At 41.5% G+C, this 20,628-nt stretch overlaps 1 protein-coding gene across 5 annotated transcripts in view; it reads right to left on the minus strand.

Annotated features, from left to right (window-relative positions):
• The window catches only part of MYLK3 (myosin light chain kinase 3), a 54,969-nt gene that overhangs the window by 4,627 nt on the left and 29,714 nt on the right, over positions 1–20,628 (minus strand). For 3 of the 5 annotated variants that reach the window (XM_061469328.1, XM_061469329.1, XM_061469326.1), the window contains exons 2-9: positions 13,880–13,970; positions 12,474–12,900; positions 9,326–9,843; positions 7,773–7,878; positions 6,601–6,694; positions 6,191–6,300; positions 5,337–5,478; positions 4,277–4,347 (exon numbers count right to left, since the gene is read on the minus strand). In XM_061469328.1, coding sequence (XP_061325312.1) covers positions 4,277–4,347; positions 5,337–5,478; positions 6,191–6,300; positions 6,601–6,694; positions 7,773–7,878; positions 9,326–9,843; positions 12,474–12,900; positions 13,880–13,970 — 1,559 coding nt within the window. Of the gene's footprint in view, positions 1–4,276; positions 4,348–5,336; positions 5,479–6,190; positions 6,301–6,600; positions 6,695–7,772; positions 7,879–9,325; positions 9,844–12,473; positions 12,901–13,879; positions 13,971–14,952; positions 15,071–17,406; positions 18,070–20,628 lie in introns of those variants that run through there. The other 2 variants (XM_061469325.1, XM_061469327.1) reach the window with 2 other exon arrangements.

Raw genomic sequence — 20,628 nt, forward strand, 5'->3', positions numbered from 1 at the left:
ATCAGGACAGCGTAACAGTCTTTGAAGAATAAACTGACTTCACGTGAATACACCATCAACTACACCCTTGGACAGAGCAAAGCCAAAAGGAAGACCAAAGTAAGTAAAACCTGCAAAGGCCTGCCCACTTACTGCTGGCAGATTCACTCTCTGCCAGGCTCCACAGGACCCTTTCCAGCAGATATTGTCCAACACAAACCAAATAAAGCAGCTTCCATTGAAACAGGTTTGGAAAGCATTTGCTTTAGTGGGATGTACCCAGCTACAGCTCAGACTAAAGGTCTGCATAACAGATGTGAGCACAAGATAACCACTGAGGTGGGACTCTGAAGAGGATTACTTGGGCTTGGTACCAAGTTTAACAATGAGGCAATACAGGGACAAAATGATTCTGTTCTATTGCTTAAAAGAGAAAGACTACAAAACTGAACCAGTGTTGACTCTGGCTGATGGTACCTGCAGTTACATCTGTGTACAGACAGAACAAACCATTAAAGCATTGCTTTTACATCTCTTTTTCCTGGAAGATCTGGTTTTCAAAACTACTTTAGTAGAAGTTTGCATGTCTACTTCCCAATTAAAAAAAAACACCAAAACCAAACAAACCCAAAACAAAACAAAAACCACCCTCAATGTGTCCATGTATTTTTAGAAAATACTTCTGAAGAAGTCCTTGGACAGATACATGCACACACTTTGGTACATATATTGTGTTGGGGGAAGGGGCATCATTCCATCCCAGCACTCCCAGTCAGTTGCCAACACCTATAATAAATGCTCAGAGCAATGTAGAGATATTCCAGCCGCTCCAGCCAATGAGCCGGCTTCATATGGAGCTCAGCTCAGATGCCTCTATACAAACGCCTGTAGTATGGGGAACAAATAAGAGGAATTAGAGGCGTGTGCACATCTACAGGGGTGTAATATCAACAGGCATCACAGAAACATGGTGGGATGGCTTCTATGACTGGAGTGTTGGAATGGGAGGTTACAGGCTCTTCAGAAAAGAGAGGCCCGGAAGGTGGGGAGGGGGAGTTGCCCTTTAAGTTAGGGACTGGCTGGAGAGTATGGAACTCTGTCTGGGGACAGGTGAGCAGTCAACAGAGAGTTTGTGGGTCAGGGTTAAAGGGAAAATAGCTATGGGAGACATTACTGTAGGGATCTGTTATAGACTGCCTGATCAAGAGGAACCTGTGGATGTGGATGAAGCGCTCTACATACAGATAGGAAAAGCCCCACACTCACAGGCCCTTGTTCTCATGGGGGACTTCAACCACCCTGACATCTATTGGAAGGACAGTACGGCCCAGCGCAAGCAATCCAGGATGTTCCTCGATTGTGTGGAAGACAACTTCCTTCTGCAAGTAATAGAGGAGCCGACAAGGAGAGGTGCCATGCTTGCCCTCGTGCTCACCAGCAGGGAAGGGCTCATTGGAAATGTGATGCTCCAGGGCAGCCCTGGATGCAGCATCACGAGATGGTTGAATTTGAGATCCTCAGGACAGTGAGAAGAGCGTGCAGCAAGCTCACTGCCCTGGACTTCAAGAGAGCAGACTTTGGCCTCTTCAGGAACCTGCTCAGTAAGGTTCCATGGGATATAGCTCTAGAGGGCAGGGGTGGCCAAGACTGTTGGTTCATATTCAAGGATCACCTACTACAAGCTCAGGAGTGCTGCATCCCAACTAGAAGGAAGTGCAGCAGGAGGGCCAGGAGATCTCCTTGGATGGATAAGGAGCTGCTGAGGAAACTTAGAGGGAAAAAAGAGGCTTACAAAGGTGGAAGCAAGGACAGGCAGCCTGGGAAGAGTACAGGGATGTTGTCCGAGAAGCTAGGGACCAGGTTAGGAAAGCTAAGGCCCAGTTAGAATTGGCTATGGGGGTATTGGCACCTCCCATATGGCTAGGGGTATTAAGGATAACAGGAAGGGATTCTACAGGTACATAGCAAATAAAAAACAGACTAGGGAGAAGGTAGGCCCCCTCAGAAAGCTATCGGGAGAACTGGTTGCACAGGATTTGGAGAAGGCTGAGGTTCCCAATGACTTCTTTGCCTTGGTCTTCACTGGCAAATGCTCTGACCACACCACCCAAGTCTTGGAAGGCAGATGCAGGGATTGTGAGAATCAAGACCTTGTGCCCACTGTAGGCGAGGATCTAGTTCGAGACCGTCTTAAAAATCTGAACGTGCACAAGTCCATGGGACCTGGTGAAATCCATCCACAGATCCTGAAGGAGCTGGCGAACGAAGATGCTAAGCCACTGGCCATCATATTTGAAAAATCATGGCAGTCTGGTGAAGTTCCCAACGACTGGAAAAAGGGAAATATAACCCCCATTTTCAAGAAGGGGAAGATGGATGACCCGGGGAATTACAGATCAGTCAGTCTCACCTCTGTGCCTGGCAAAATCTTGAAGCAGATTCTCCTGGAAGGCATGCTAAGGCACATGAAAATCAACAAGGTGCTTGGTGACAGCCAGCATGGCTTCACGAAGGGGAAATCCTGCCTGACCAATTTGATGGCCTTCTCTGATGGGGCTACGGAATCAATGGACAGGGCTAGAGCAGTTGATGTCATCTATCTGGACTTGTGCAAAGCGTTCAACACTGTCTCACATGATATCCTTGTCTCTAAATTGGAGAGACATCAATTTGATAGGTGGACCGCTTGGTGGATAAAGAACTGGGTGGATGGCCGCATGCAAAGAGTTGTGGTCAATGGCTCAATGTCCAGTTGGAGACCAGTAACGGGTGGGGTTCCTCAGGGATTGGTGCTGGGACCAGTCTTGTTCAGTATCTTTGTCATTGACACGGACAGTGGGATTGAGTGCACCCTCAGCAAGTTTCCTGATGACACCAAGCTGTGTGGTTCAGTTGATCTGCTGGGGGGAAGGAATGCCATCCAGGGGGACCTTGACATGCTTGTGAGGTGGGCTGAGGCCAACCTTATGAAGTTTAACCATGCCAAGTGCAAGGTCCTACACCTGGGTCGGAGCAATCCCAGGCACAGCTACAGGTTGGGCAGAGAAGAGATTCAGAGCAGCCCTGCGGAGAAGGACTTGGGGGTGTTGGTCGATGAGAAAATGAACATGAGCTGGCTTCAGTGTGCGCTTGCAGCCCAGAAAGCCAACCATATCCTGGGCTGCATCAAAAGGAGTGTGACCAGCAGGTCGAAGGAGGTGATCCTGCCCCTCTGCTCTGCTCTTGTGAGACCTCACCTGGAGTATTGTGTGCAGTTCTGGTGTCCTCAACATAAAAAGGACATGGAGCTGTTGGAACAAGTCCAGAGGAGGCCACGAGGATGATCAAGGGACTGGAGCACCTCCCATATGAAGCTGAGCTGAGAAAGTTGTGTATCTTCAGCCTGGAGAAGAGAAGGCTGTGTGGAGACCTCATAGCAGCCTTCCAGTATCTGAAGAGGGGCTATAGGGATGCTAGGGATGGACTCTTCCTTAGGGACTGTAGTGACAGGACAAGGGGTAATGGGTTCAATCTTAAACAGGGGAAGTTTAGATTGGATATAAGGAAGAAATTCTTTCCTGTGTGGGTGGTGAGGCACTGGAATGGGTTGCCCAGGAAAGCTGTGAATGCTCCATCCCTGGTGATGTTCAAGGCCAGGTTGGACAGAGCCTTGGGTGACATGGTTTAGTGAGAGGTGTCCCTGCCCATGGCAGGGGGGTTAGAACTAGATGGTCTTAAGGTCTGTTCTTTTTTATGACCCTGTCTTTTTTAAGATTCCATGATATATGCATGAATGTACCAGATCTGGGCTTAAGAAAAGCCTCAAAGGGTTTAGAAAAGAAATTGAGAAATGCTGTTGTTCTTACTGCTATACTAACAGGAGTCATTCCTTTTTATTTTATGGGAACTGGCTCATGCTTTTATAGCTTTCTTTTAATATAGTCAGTTTTGTAGAAAATCCCCACAAGTAGAACTTGCACCATAAAACTCAGCAGTCAAGAAGTCAAAGAGCCTGTCTGAAGTCCCTGAGTAAAAGCTTTACATGGGGAATCATTTAGAGATAGTTAGAACAGCAGTATAGCTTTATCCAACAGAAATATTATTTGAAAATGTAATTAGATAATTACTGCACACAGCAGAAAACTCACACCCAGAGCAACATACTGCTTAGTTCATTCATACAGCAGAATTACATTAGAACCACCAAAATGTACAAAGCCCCCCTAAGAACTATCAAAGTCACATCAGAGGTTTGTGGGGTTATTTTTGTTTTGTTGTTTCGTTTTTTTTTAATAAATGCACAACTGAACTCTCTTACCTCCTTGCTAATCCAAAGTCAATAATTTTAATCTGGTTTCCTGTGTGATTTACACATAATATATTTTCAGGCTACAAAAAGAGAAGAGAGTATTTTGAGTTAAAAAATGTCTAATTGTTTGAGAGATCTAGCGAAACAGTATAAACATGTCAGATTTTAATGGTACTTTTTAGTATAATACTTTTCTTTTGTTCCTATCATGGGAGAGAAGGATTTGACTGGCATACAGAGTTAGTGACAGGTTTGGGTTTCAGCCTCCCATAAAGAAGTTTAACTTCTATTCCTGTACAACAATATTCCATAGATGACAAAGATTTTAAAATGGAAAGGCCCTTCTGTGAAAAATGGTAGTCAGTCAGACTGTTGAGGCTTACCCACTGGATTTATTCCCTAAGTGTAAGAGTCACTCCATAAAAAGCTTCATGAAACATGTCAAATGCATCCTTTGGTTTGCCCATGAAGGCAAAAACTTGTTTTTTTTCCAATGAGAATGATTTTCAAGGTGGGAGTGGGGGGCAACAGTGTCCAAAGTTATTGCAACTGCAGCGCTGTCTACAGGCCAACCAGATCTAATATCATAGTGTAAGCCACTATATAAGCAAGCAGGAAAAAAAATTAGTTCGTATTTCTGTTTAAAAAGGCCAGTTATTAAGGGGCCATTAGGAAAACACTAGGAAGATGATATTTGAACACAGCTACAAGGGGCTAGGGGGAAGTGAAGGGAAGAATGAAGGCATTTCTAGCCAAAAAGGGTTTGAGGTTTGTTTCTTTTCATTAATGACAAAAGGGCATTGTTTAATTTCACACAGAATTAAAGGCTTCTGATTTGAGAGAGGCAAAAGCACAGAATCCAGTTCTTTTCACTATTCTCAGCAAGCTACTAAATAAACATTAAAAAAAAGCAATGAATCTCTAAAGCTCCATTCATTATGGCTGTTGAATTAAGTAAGTCTACTCCTTTACGACATAGTCCACAAATAGGGAGATTACTCTTGTAATTAGATACTGTGGTGGTCCAAGTCATAGCATAGTTAAAGAGCAGAGAGAATGAAGTACTGACCTTCAGATCCAAATGGAGAATATAATGCTGGTGCAGGTAATGGACTCCTTCACAAATCTGCTTGGTAAATAGGATTGCATCCAACTCAGTCAGATTGTAGTTTTCATCTGTGATCCGGTCAAATAATTCACCACCATCAAGACTAAAATTTTGCCATAGGAAAGCGTTAAAACCCTGAAATTCCTCATTAGCTCAATTAATTTCCAAGCTGGGAACTTAGGTGCCCTAATTTAGCAAGGGTCCTAACAGCCCATCCAGTATAAAGTCTATCAGTAGTCTCAATGACTTCAAGCAAATTATTTCTGAGTGTGAGATTAAGTACCAGTATAAATTAAAATTGAAAAGTTGTTGCTAATATCTGGGGGGGGGGGGGGGGGGGGGGGGGGGGGAAATATACCTGTCAAACCCAAACCCAGATGACCTGGTGATCTGATGGGGACCTGAAGAACCTATAGGAAGTTCCAAAGTATCTATTATTTGATCATTTTAGTAGTCTAGAAAAAATAAGTCTTCAATCTATAAAATTTACTAAATGAAAGCCTAACTTAAAAGAAAAGTGAACCATAGTGGAGCTCTGTTCATCTTGTCACTTGGGTCATACTTTTGAGGATAGTTGCCTTTCTTATAATTTATTGTAATCCTGTCATCTTGTAGTCTTGCCAAACAATTTTTAACCCGAAGACGTTACTTTTAAAACATGTATGATTTTTAATTTTCCTTCCAAAACTGAATTCAACTCTCTGGCTAGGATCCTACTCAAATCTTCTCACAGCTCATAATCATCATTCCCTATTTCCTCTAGTGACCTGAAAAAAACCAAACATATAACAATTCCTGAGATAATTTAAACTTACTATTCCATGATCAAGGTGATACTATTTTTGGCTTCAAAAGCATCATAAAGCTGGATCAGATTCACATGATTTATTTGATTCATGATATTAATTTCATTTTTTACTTCCTCCTGAAAAAATAGCAAATTAACAAAAAAATGAGCAAAATACACCCCTTAAATTCCAATATATTCAAATACAATCATTTGTAAACCCAATGACAGCTATACCACAGGTCTCCTGTGGACAGATGTTTTAATCACAAACAGAGGAGATGAGAATCATATAAAGGCCAAGCTTCTACTTATTAAGACAGATTTTACAGTATTCGATACTACCCAATGCTGATTGAGGGAACTGGTGATAAGGTGCCTGCAATGAGGCAGGTTTAGAGTGTGCTCACTTCAGTTCACAGAAGCTCAGTTAGTTACCTTCTCTCTTGCTCCTTTCACTTTTATGATTTTGGCTGCCAGGTTCAGCCCAGTCGATATCTCTGTGCACTTGTGAACTTGTCCAAACCGCCCACTGTGGGTACAAAGGAGATGGGAACACAGCTTAACAGAGCTCACCAGAAACCACGCATGCAACTAGTCCTATCGTCCATTAAAAATAGCACGGTACAAAGTGAACGGCATCAGGTGGCCAGCAGCATGAATCTCCTTTTTCTCTCAGCTTATGAAGGATTAGTTTTATCTTTCCAGCCAGTTGTTCAGTGCTTACATTAAAATATTATGCCCCTTCTGTATTCCCACATTTCACTGTGGTATGATGACCTGATGATATTTTTTTGCTCTGTAACTGTACCCACTTCCTGTCCTTCAGTGATGCATTTGTGGGTATATTAACAAGGGTATTTTTATCCTCGTCTCCTAACTTTTCAAATGATTTTAAGACAAGTAACCGCAGCCACTCCACAGACTTCATCTCTTACGCACTGTAAATTCTTCCCCATGTCACCCAGGCACGTCGATGGCCGTTGGGATGATTTCTAAACATTATCTTCTCTGCTATGGCATCATATCACTTATATTATTAAGCTCTATTTGTACTTGGATCAACCCATAAATTAAACTTTGTCAGGTAAGTAAGGACACAAAAACACAAAGGCTGAAGGAGCTACAAACTTCTTTTCCGTGAAAATTAAACATAAGGTCAAAATAATGGCTCCCTTAGTTTTCTTTAACATGCAGTTCAGCAGGGTAAAAAATATTTGGACTCTGATTTCAGATGCTCTGAGTGTGTTTGCCTGAAGGGCACAGGTTTTCTTCCTGACACCAGGTATGGCCAGGATCGTTGTGACAAATGCGAAACCAGTCATCCCAGGGATCTGAAACAGGACCTGGAGCAAAAACCAGTCACCTATGGGTCACCCCACACATACTCCCCACAAACTGTGAAAGGTTGATACAAGGAACCCAGCAACTGCAATGGCCTAAAAGGTATCAGGGATGAATCTGCTTGCTCTGGCTGCAGTGACCCTATTGCACCTCACCCACAAACCTTGGGGCTGTCTGAAGAAGAAAGGTCTAGCTCTCCAGCTCATTGCATTTCTCCATGCCTTAGCTACCAACAGCAGTGCAGCATTAGGGAGAGGGATACTTACCCTCCCAGTACTTCATGCCGACACACTGAGTAGCATGTTGTCACCTCTGTTTGCTTGACACTCACCATGCGGTGTTCAAAAGGAGCTGGAGGAGAAGGACTGTCATCTAAAGAGGAGACAAGCTGGTCACTGAGATGTGCGCAGATACATTGAGATGAATCTGCGCGTATCACTGCACTCGATTCCATCTTCATCACACCAGTGACTATTACCACAGGACACAAACATTGCCTTGCTGTGTTTGCTAAATGTAATAAGAATTCTCAGCTGCTTCCTGTGCTCCCAGTATCCACAGCTCTACCAAACTATACCCTCACTGTTTCTGAGGGGATGAGCCCTGTTTGTCAGCCTGGAATCCCTGATGCAGCCCTCAGTGCTTCTGTGGGGCTCTAAGAGAGCAACTCCAGTACTGACACAAACACAGACAAGCCAGCCTGCCACTGCTGCCAATACACTGCCAATGCAAACACTCAAAACACAACTTTATACTCTAGTGCACTGCCCTCTTCCAGACTTCCTTTTTGCTTTGTGCTCTCCACCATGCCAGCATTATTATTTCTGCTTGAATTCAGACACGCACTGAAGTATCTGGATAACATTAAGCGTGATTCCATCACTATTTTCAGAGTGGCATGTAAGTAAAACAACCATTGCTTTTGCAGCAGCTACAAAAAGGGATGTGCTGAAAAGATCCAAAACTACCCTGTTACTTCACGTGAAGGAGTTTTACTGCTAAGAACCTTTTACAGATGAGGAATAAACTGCCAGAGAACAGGATACCACCTTCTGAATCTCAACCCTGGTTTTATAACAGAGAAGCTAAATCAGTTAACCATGATGTACTTCATGTCCAAGTTTTTCTGGGGTGAAGCTTCCATAAACACACTTTTGGTGTCTCCCATTCAAAACAATTTTACAATTAACCTCCACATATCTTGGGCTGCAATTCAACATGTATTCATCTAATCTCCAGTCACTGCTGAGAAAGCCAGCTTCAGGTCAGGACATCTACACATGGAAGTACATTCTGAGACATATATATGCTGCCTGGAGAGAGTACTCCCTGAAACTATGCAGCTGAGTGTTCACACAGTAACTGAGATCTACAGCCAGTAACACAGCAAAGACTACAGCAAGATACTCCTCCCGCAATATTTTGCTGGTCTCTGGATCTCCAGTCCACAGCTGCTAAAGCATACCTGGTTTGCATATTCTATCATAAGGAATAAATGCTTTAATCTAAAGAAAATGGATTTTTTCAAAATGGCTCATACTTCTGGTCACATGTACACTTCACCCAACTTTATCTTAATGGAACCTTTTTTTTCCCCCAAAACCCAAACGCTTTAAAAGGAAAACTACTCTTACACGCATTTGTACAGAAGTTAATTCAGTTATTTATATAGTCAAAGATATCTATGGCAAAATGCCCTTGAACTGTAATACACAGGTGGTCTACTGAGCAGTGCTCCAGCTATTATTGTACATGTAACACAAGAGTAGCACTAAATCCTCAGTGTAGAAGTTTCTGAGAGTAACTGTGAGTAACTTACCGATGACCGTTTCATCCTGAGTGGGCAGCTCTTTGGTAGCTTCCAGTGTCTCAGCTTTCTCTGATGTCATTCCTTCACACTTGGGTTCTCTCTTCTCAACACTGGCATCTGTTTGGGATTCTTCTGCTTTTGCTGTTTCTTGATGGATTTTCCCTCCTACCTCCAGATCCTTCATAGAGTCCTTTGCAGAGGTATTCTGTGAGGTCATGGGCTTGCATTTTAATTCTGATTTCTCTTCAACCTTTTTACCTGATTTGGGCTTACTCAGTAATGGCTGTTGCTTTCCATTTTGAGGTGTAGGTTCATTTTGCTTATCAACCATTGTCATTTCTTGATTTGGATCAGTGCTAATGTTTTTAGGACTCTGTTGAAGTTTCAATTTGTCAGGCAGCTCTTTGACTCTTTCCACTTCTGCTGTTGTGGAGGGTGGGGATTTTACTTTGGGATCGTTTAAGTTTCCTTCCTTGGTCTTCTCAATCTTTTCTTTCACTTCAGTCATATGTACATTGATGGATATCCTGCAGAGCAAACAGTTGACATTTTATGCGGATGACTATCCTTGCTTTTGGGGAGGGGAAGAAAAATCTGTAGCTCCAAATCACAGATTTCTACAGCATTAAAAAAATCAAATTGTACCAATCCTTTTAGAAAATACAACACTAAGGGAAAAGCACCATAAAGTATGCTGGTGTGTGTCCTCATCTGTGTGTATGTCTGCTTTCTGCTGAACACAAGATGTCTCACACTGAAAAGTGTTAATCCCACATTTGAAAGCTTACCCGCTTTATGTGACTATTACAGTTGGTCTAATAAAATGCCACTAGTCTGGGCTGAGAGGGGGTAGTGATTCATTTCGCAAATACAGGCTGATCATCTAAATGGCTGACTGGTCATATGGTTCTACGAATCCAGAGGTTTGCATCCATTCCAGTCCTCTTCCATCTGGCTGACCTGCACACTCAGACATCTGTGCTTGTGTCTTCTGATGGGACATCATTTTTTTCATTGCGTTCTGTTAAAAATGTAACTTCCATAAACTCTCATTCCATCAATACTATTTTCTTGCCATTCTAGGTACTGCAAAAGTTTAATATTTTTTTCCTCTTCTGTTACCTAAGAAGAGTATGTGTTAAAACCAATTGCCTATGCTCCTAAAACCCAAAGACATTCATGTGACAATTTTTGAGTCAACTGTTACTGCTCCAGCTGTCATGAACAGTCTGATTTCAGGGAGGCTGAATGGAAAATTGTGAAGTTGTAAAGCAAATTTTATACAACAGCAAGTAAAGAAAATTTCCGATGTCTGGGAAAGAACATAACTCATTTTCACAAAACTTACTGCTTCTTTTGGTGCAGCAATGTTGCTACAAAAGATGTTAGAAAATGCTACTGCTTTCACATAACAAGATTCTGAAGTGTCCCATTTTCAGCAACTTTAACACCATTGTGTTATGCTATGAATCTAAGCTGCACTCAAATGAGCCATCAGAGCAGCTCCAAGCAAACACTTCCACTGCTATGTGGTAAAGTCTGAACTCGGCAGGACTCATTACTCCAAGCAGGGAAACACAATGTCCTCCTGACACTTCTGCGTGGGCTTACAGACCTCATTGAAAGTTGCATTCATTTTAGAGAAGCATTCACCACCCTCATGTGCCTCCACAAAAAAAAAAACAACAGGTTTCCTGTGCAGGAAGGCTGCAGATTCCCTCCCCAGACCAATGTCTTTAGGGCTCATAAACCCCCTGTCCTACCCAAACCAACCAGCTGCTTCAGAACCTACTGCCTCTGCTCAAGTTCACCACCACAATCAACGAGCACCGACTTCCACAGCTAACAGCAGCTGTTCCCCCACTGCTTCCCAAACACCTTGGGCCATCCTCCGCGCACAGAAAAAGCAGAGCCTCCTAGGCAGCGCTCTATGGGCAACTGGGATAGACTCAGAGCACAGCACCTACAACTACCAACCAGAGCCTAAATCCCACAGGGAAAACACAAGGGAGTCCGTGAGTCCCTCTGGGTTTAGTGGCATTACAACAACCAGTTTGGAGGTAATGTTGCCTATAAACTCTTGTTCCTGAATGCTTGCAAAGAAGCCACAACGGTGAAGGATTCTATGCTCTAATGCCACATCCTGACACTACCTCTTAGGAGAAAAATATCCGTGTGACAAAAGTAATGCCATGTTCTTATCTGGGCTTCAGACACCAGTTTGTATACATGAACAATGGGGAAATTCCACACTCAAAGTGGCATATATACATATTTATGTGCATGTGTGAGTGTGTGTATCACCTCACCCCCACATTCACATCTATAAACAGCTCTATAGCCACCAGCCCAGACAGAGAAGGTATGGCAGTAAAAATTTGCCACAGCATTTCCATCTGTTGGGGTTTGGTTGGTAGCGTTTTTGGTTGTGGAATTTGGGTGTGGTGTTTTTTGTTGGTTTGATGTTCCTTTCTGAAAAGATGTTATTTGGTTGGGTTATGGTTTGGTTTGGTTTGGTTTTGTGGTTTTTTTTGTTGTGTTGTTTTGTTTTTTTTTGTTAAATACATAGAATTAAAATCAAATCCTAAATAAATAGTTCAAAATAAAATGGACTATGAAAGGTATATTACTAACACCTTTATGAGGAAAAGATTGCGGTAATAGAGATTGTTAATAAATGATCATTAAAGGTCATACCTTTAAGTGACCAAGGCATATAAAACCCATAAAAACAATGAGGGCAGCAAACACAACAAGTAGTTTAGTTTTGGCATATACTACCAAATACCTCAAATTCCTTTCACCCCCATGGCTATAGAAACAGGAAACCAATGAGTGGTTTATAAATGTCCAAATACTTGAGCTCTACTAGGGTGGTCACCTTTATCTCTAATACACAGGAACACCGATCATATAAAAAAATCTCCCATACACCTAAGCACTCACTGGCTTCATGGGAATTTACACTGGACCCTTGCTGCTTTGATTTTTTTGCCTTAACCATTTGTAAGGTGTCATCACTCTTATCCTAGCATGGCTGGATCCCCTGGATCATGTCTCGGCAGGAGCTGCCTCCTTTAGATCTGGCTTCCTTTTTTTCCTTCTAGCACATGAAATGGTTTCAGATCACACAGAAAGCTACCAACAAGGCCATTACCTGGTATGTGTCACTTCACACCCTGTGTCAGATATAGCCTGAGATGTGGAGGGCACAGCTTCCCAGGATGCCACACTCGAAAATGAAGGTCTGTTTTCATCCTCTCCAAGTTTCTGATGAACAAGCTGTCTGTGGCACTCATCTAGGTCCACATCGTGTGCTTTAGCAGGAACATTCTGGTTGCCCACATGATCTTGATTTATGAAGGGAAGACCGTTGTGTTGATTCAAATCTTTGACACCAAGTTCCATTTGCTGCTGACAGCTCTTAGAGCTGTGTGTTTTGCCAGCACCTTCTACTACTTGCTGCTGTGCTGTTCTCTCCTTAACTTGGAGTTTGGAGTCAGTTTTGTGGGTTTCAACACTAGAAACGTTCACCATCTCACATGCTCCCTTGTTGTCATCCAGTTTTTTCCTACTTTTTGTCTCTGAATAAAATAAGCCATTAATAAACTATCCTTGATAAAAGTGACAACAAAACAGAGAGGGAATAACGTAACTCACCACTCAAAGTGACCTACAGAGTTACACATCTGAAAAGGTACCAAGAAATTCCCCAAAAGGTTTAAAATCCTTACATCAACAAGCTTGAGACAGCCACTATTAATGCTCATGGCTTAATCAGAGGTTTAATTCTCTGTTGGATTTCCAGCACTGTTACAGATTGAATATGGATTTCCATTAAGCAAGCAAAAAAAAAAAACAACTGCAGAGCTCAAGCTCACTGCACCTACAATCTGAAATCACTCTGCAGGCAAATACAATGGGTAGCTCTGGCACTGAAGACCCATCCAGGACCCTCCTCACCCTGATACACCCTCTATTTGCTTAGAGGGCAGAGACAGAGTGAGCAAGACTCCAAGGGATGTCTTGAGGCAGTGCCTCTTCGGTTTTCCTCAAAAAGACAAGAAGGCAGTGCCCTGACAGATGCGTCCTAAACAGGAATCTAGCTCTGACATGGCAATGAAACTTGCTGATCAAGAAAGGATATTCCCAGGGCCAACATACCCCTTTTTCAGAGACTGGAGGAGGGAGGGCTGGTTCAGATTTGTTAAGGGGAAAGAATTTATTAGGTTTGCTATATGATACTGCCACTACCTTCATGGTATCTCTGAATGACTACTGCTCTCAGTTTAGCTCATTGTAATTACAAAGCAAAACAACCACAAAACTATACACACAAAGGTGCTGCTTTTAATGTCTTGATTTTCCAGCATTTTGTGGCAATTGATCCAGGGGACAATCATCTTTGAGCAGATGAGAACAATTCTGTTTTCCCAGTACTGGTCAACAAAGGTAGTTATATTTGAGTAATTCAGGTAGTGGGAAATAGCAGGCTATTAACTTCCAGATTGTCTGCTACACATTGAAGAGTCAAAGCTTGAGCATGCCTGGAGTAATACATACCTTCCAGAGGCTTCTTGCTTTCAGTTTGGGTTCCTCTGTTATTAAGCACATGCTTAGGTTTTGCACCACTCTCCTCAGGCTTATCTTTGGCCTAAAAAGGTAGGGGAACACAAAAATAGTAGTTATGGCCAAGAGTGTTTATTTCCCACTAGGTTCCTCCAGCTGTGTAGGTATTCAGACTCTGTAAAAGGATATCAACACCTCTGATTTTCTGAATTTTTGGTTACTATTGTGTTTACTCCCTTTTCCCAACCTCTCCCCACTTTTTCATACAGGCATACTTCTGAAACAAGACGACATAGAAAACTACATTAGCTCACTGCTTTCCGAAATTTTGCCTGTCAGGATTTCCCTCCTGTCATATTTACTCATATGCATTAAAAACCATTATATATAAAACATGAGAGAGATTAGAAGAAGAAATTATACGCCATTTCTGTTGCTTTTTCATCAGTGACTGAAAGATAAGAAATGTCTCTGAAGATACTGTTTGTCTCAACGCATCTGAAGATTCATGGTTTCAACTATGAAACAGGTAATGTCAAAAAAGAGACTCTGGCTTTATGGCAATTCTTGTACATGTACTTGACATTACATGTTTCACCTCTGACATGGTTAAAGCCAGACTTACTGTCTTTCAGAAATCGATTTTGATTTTTAATCAAATGTTTTCCTCCAATTAAGAAAGCACAGAGGAGGGATATTTTGTAATAGCCCCACTAAACACACAGCAATACACTTGAAACAAAATTAAAAGTAAAGAACTAGTATTTAGCAAAAAAAAAAAAAAAGCATTACACGAAAATAGGAACAGGCTTAACATATTTCTTGGCTGGTATATAGTTAAAAATCCAGTAATAAGCAGTCCCCTATCCTTATTTGTACAAGCAAATAAGTAACATTTAAAACATTTCTGCAGACAACTGATTACAAGACTGCTGCAAAGCAGCCCCTTCATTTGTTAGTAAAAGTACTTTAGGATCTGATGCTTCAATCATATAGATCCCACAGAGCCCCCCAATTTCCCCTTCCCAGAAAACAGGACACCCAAAAAGTGGTAAAAAAGTCATTACCATTTTTATTACAGCTCTAAGCAAACCTGCAACAATAACCAGGGGGAACATTATTCCTGCAGAAACCTACGTGCAAATAAAGCCTCAGATAACTGAATGTCTAATGCTGGTGGGTTTTTTCCATCTGTTTAAGTCAAAAGCTAGAGGTTTGGATCCTGTGAGCTCAGCTCATAGTCTTGCATTAATTTGACTCCAACCCCACGAAACTTCTTCCATAAGCATGCCTATGGCATCCCTGGAATGCTGTCATACCATCAACAAACAGCTTCACCCAGCAATGAAAACATCACCTACCCATTCCCATCCCCATACTGGGTAACGCTGCATGAAGCCAAGTCTGTGACAAGCAGCACACTGTTACAAAGCAGCTGAGGTTGGAACACACAAACAAGCAGGTAGCAGATTCTGCTCATGTGCAACCCCCATGCAACTGTGGAGCTCTTTGGACATGTCTGTATCGCTATCACAGAACAGGCTGCAAAAGCCTGACCAAAGTTAGCACATGGCTTGGTGCAAGCTGATTTGTTTTTAAATTCACCCATGCTCTGCTCCACATTACTCCAGCTCAGTCACATACATACACTACTACCTCATTAATTCAAGCCTAGTTCAAATACCACTCAGCAGCCTGATATATCTTTAGTTCTAATAATAACTGACCATATTTTCAATTTCAGAAACTGTTCATGACCAGAAACAAAAAAAAAAAGGAGAAAAAGGAGAAAAGAAAATAGAAGTAGTAACTTGTATTACAAAATGAGTTAGCCATAAAACTCTCCACTTGTCCAATACGCATTGCCTGTTCTACAGCTGAGGCAGTGGTTAGAGCCTGGGACACAGACCTCCAGCCCATCCCAGTCTATCAGGTCACCAACGGCAGGTCATTTCACCTATGGCTATCCCCCTGTCCATAAAACCTGGATGAATGTCTGATCTCCTTCAGCCTCCTTTTTTGCAAACACAGATGAAGAGGCAGTGCTAGGTTGACAGGTAATCCTGACAGCATGCTAGAAACGCATGTGAAACATTCCTCTAGTATCCCTCACGCCACCTCCATTTAAATCCCTTCTTACTGGTCTTCTCATTTAGAAATTGGCAGTCTGGAAACAAAATTAGTCATCTTTACGCTCCTCTTCACCTGGCCACACTGTGCACTGGCAGCTCAGCTCAAGGTGTAAACCCTGTAAAGGGCTCGCTTTGTTTCCAGGCAGAGACTTGTAACAATGCAGCTTTAACCAAAAACATACCAAAATTTTTCAGATCTTCAAAAATCTAGAACTGAAATTGAACTGCAGGTAGAAGCTATCATCGCTACCCAGAACTAAGATAGATACCTAATGTATGATTTACAGTTCTCAACAATAACTGAAACTCTATAAATTCTTTTGTCTCGTAACAGTCTAACTCACTTGTCAGCCTCTAGCCCTTAAAAAGGGAGACAAGGGAAGCAGCACTCAAAGCCTGAAAAGATTTGCAAGCATCTAGCATTGCCCTATTCTTGTAAAAGTTTAGGTGTACCTTCCACCAAGATATTTTACAGTTTTGGTGAAAAATACTTGGATTAAGATACAAATGGACATTTGCATTTAAGCCAAGTTCTCCTTACTCCAATCAGCTCTACATAAAAGGAGATTCTTGGAATGAACAAACCTATTCCAACTCTTGCAGTTTCCTCTCACCTTCTTCCTACTGCAGGATACAAGCCATAGTGAAAACTGAAAACTCCCATTAGCTAAATCTAATTCCAGAAGGCCATAACTTTTAAAAGCTACATTAATCAACTCCAAAACACTGTACCAACTATGTACCAGTCTTGCCTGTTCCTCCCTCACTGTCCTCAATAATTAAGAAACTTTCAGGAACTGATGTCTAGGAACTTGCAAACACAAGAACTATTTGATTTGAGAAGTGAACAATGTCGATGGAGTTGATAAAGTCAAAGTTTCATCATGAAGATGTAGCTAAAGACAACTTGGATGTCTAAGGACATATAAATCAGCTCTGTAATATGACCGTAAGTCAGCATAGGTTTTAGTAACTGGTGTTATGTTCAGAACTCATGATCAATCAAGCAAATAGAAGCTTGTTCCAACAAAAGATGCTTCCAGTATGTTACTTACACTTTTCACTAAGGCTTCAATTCAGTCACTAATTTGAATGACATTGATGATCTTCAATCACTGGTAGAAGCTGAATTTCCCTTTACAGTAACAATCTACTCATACTTGTTACACGATTGCCTGGAGCACTTTGGGAACCTCAGACATCAAAGCATGCTTTTGAGCCTTGGTCTCTGCCTTCAGAGCCTTGCAATTCACAGGTCACAGCAGTACTCTGTAACAGGATACTGAAAGGAAAACCTGAACTATTATGTTGCACAAGGAGCCAGCAGGAGAGCCTAAAGCCCTACTACAGCACAAAGCAAAATGTGAAGAACAGCAAAACAAAACCAACCTCAACAAGGATTTCCAGCAGACTCCCCTTCTTCCAGGGCACAGTGCCTTTGAGAATAAAATCCACTACTTTAGAATTTTTTAATACTTCTTCTACAAATGTAATAACTTTATCCAGTGTATCAACCCTTTTCTCTATTTTTGCCAGCCTCTCCTTATGCTTTGAGGCATCTAGCTGGGCAGCTTTTACCAATTTCAACACTTCTGCGCATACACTGTGGATGTCAGTCTGGAGAGTACTGTCCGATACTTTTAGGCCTATTTTCACTGCATCTGTCTCATCAGGAGGTGCTTGGGACACTGTTAGCTTGTTAATGCCTTTTTCTATGTCATCAATGCCTTTGTTAATTCGCTGCAGTTTGCCTGTCAGATCTTCTTGAAAATGCAACAGTTTGTCCATCTTTTCATTCAAGAGGTTCAGTTTTTTGTCCATCAAACTTAAATTGTTCACTTTTGTAGGCTGTAACTTTGTCAGGGCATTTCCTTCTGCAAGGTCCGAGCTACTCACAGACATTTTGTCCAGACAGCAGGATGTCAGATAGATTAGGCTGGCTTTTCATTAACCATAAATTAGAAAATGAAGATCTGAAAGTTCATCTTCTTTAGCTATTCCTGCACCAGACATCCTCACTTACTGGAGTCGCTAGAGTGTATCATGAGATAGGTACTGCACTAAAGATTTATTTCTGTGTTATCTGTTTCTTCCCGCATGCTTGCGAAGATGGAAGTAATTTGGCACCAGGGTGTATTTTCTTGGGCCTCCTTGACGTCACAAAACCATTTAAAATTCTTTCTCGAGAGGCTGTTGATAGGCAAGCATCTAACAACTGCCAGTGCCTGAGCAAACCTCTGGAGGGAGAGGATTGTTCTTATGACCAGTTTTAGTTCTGTGATAGTGAAAAGAACTTGCTAGAGTGTTTCTTGTCATTAAATAGGAAAAATGAAAAAGTAAATCTGGTGACCTTGTGCTAAGGCTTGGAAGAATTCAGCTTTGCAGCATGAATGCAGAGGACTCAGGACAGACAGAGTGTGCTCTTTAGGTTGGCTGGCACTTGAATTTAAAAATAGAGTACAATGACAAGGATCTGAAATGCGTATCTAACACCAGCACGTTTTTGTCAACTGAAACGTCTAAAATTAAATATTTCACCCAGCCTATAAAAATTAAAAGAGTAAAAAAAATCTTCATGAAGGCACAACAGAATTAGTCTATTAGCCACAAAATTATTAAATCATAAATATTAAAGGATTTTGTTACTCTTTCACTTCTGAACCCCAGCATGTCTGCTACAGAAATCAGTCACTGCAGAACAGAAAGGTAGTCACTTGCACTGCCTTGTCTGCCCCAGCTCTGATCACTTCAAAACCATTAATGAATGCATCCATAAAACAGAACAGAATAACAGACACTTCCAAAGGGGATGAACTGTGGCATTAAGAGATAAAGCAATTTGTCCCATCCCAGACACGACAATGTCTAGTTCCTCTTTTCACTGCTGTATGAATGTGGAGCAAGGCAGGGAAAGGATGGGGAAAACCCTGCTGCAGCAGTCTTCGTGCAACATAACATACCATATCAAAACCATGGGCTTTGAGATACAGGACGTCCCTTTGAGATACAGAACGTCCCTTTGCCTCAATCCTTTCTTCATTTTCTAGAACAGACGTATGAGAAGAAAGTGATGTTCTTGGAATGAACTTGTATGAAATAGGATGTTCTAGAAATTAAAATCCTACCTCTACACACTGCAGAGCAGTAGCAACATTAAAATTACCCTCTCAAGATGTTAAATTCTTGCCACTTCTGTAAGAAAATGGTTTTTTACCTTTACAACTAAAAAAAACAAAGTAATGTTTTTATGTCTACCAAGGCCAACAAGTAAGTGTAACCAACTTCTGTGACATTTAGAGGCCAGTAACTGGCTTTCCAGAATATCAAAATCTTTGAGACCTGGACTGTTCATCACCTTGAAGTGATGTTGATGGTTGAATACCATGCAATGACTTTAAAAGAAAATTCAGGTTGTGAAAGCTGATGAGAGTCAGCTCCCTGATCAAAAAATGTTTTAAAGTCACTGGTATTTTCACAGTGGTCTGCGATAGTATGGCATAAGTGTTATGATATCACATATAATCTTATTTCAATAATCAGCATACAATGCAGTAAAATACACAGCTCTATCTTGAAAGTATAGGACATTGACAACGAAAACTTTGCATTGCTACTAATACATTTAAATAATCAGTAATAAACAAATGCCTGTAAGTAATTAATTATTTCAAGTCTACAAACATGCCTAATGATAAATAAAACAACCAACATTTTTATTAAATCGAGAGTACCGGCTGAATGTTGCCCTCTTAGGACAAAAAGAAGGCAGATTCATTAGATTGTTATATTTAAAGTCAGGCAACTTGCAGCAAATATTTTAATAAGGAAACCTATCCAAACAAAGTCATGTGCAATTGCGTACTTGGAACTTCAGTTTCCACCACCAGTGTGCTATTACAGGCACAGCATGCATGGTCATGAAACAATGCAAGTATAATAGAAGTGCACAAGTGGCCTCTGTGTGTATTTGTGGGCAAATGGGAGTCTCTGGAAATCTGGAACCAGCTTCTTATTCATTTCACAATTGAGAGCAAAAAGCATTAATGTTGCCCCACTGTTATTCACCAGTGTGTAATTCATGTAACTGATGATTTAGTCCTACTCACATACCACGGACACTAATGGTAAGTGCTATTGCTATGTAAAAAAAAACAACAACAAAACCAACGAAACAAAGGGGACTCTCTGAATTTGTATTGTGACTGCAGCTTGAGGGCGCAGTCCATCTCCTCCTCCTTCAGACTTGGCCACATGCACAGTGTATTCCAGCTATATGGAATGGTGTTCACCACCTAATACCTACTCACACAGTACACTGAAATGTATAAGATAATGCACTATGAAGAATTCTTGCTACATGCAGCAAATAATACTTGCTAGTGTGTCTGATATACATATAGGGAAGATACATCCCAGACTGCCTCCTGCTCAGATACAGCCATTCAACTTGTAACACTACTTACATGATACTGTCCATCCATGAGCAACTACAAAATTATGGGTGGGATGCGGTATAAAGAAAGAGGCCTCATTTGGCCCATAGTGGGAAGTTTTAAACATCTGTCACACAGTTGTTAAGGTCACTTTTTCTTTTTTCTTCTAATTCCTTCC

Source organism: Pezoporus flaviventris, unplaced genomic scaffold, assembly GCF_033815535.1.
Source record: "Pezoporus flaviventris isolate CSIRO_AGI_PZ_B2104156 unplaced genomic scaffold, CSIRO_AGI_Pfla_v1 ptg000056l, whole genome shotgun sequence".
Taxonomy (NCBI): Eukaryota; Metazoa; Chordata; class Aves; order Psittaciformes; family Psittacidae; genus Pezoporus; species Pezoporus flaviventris.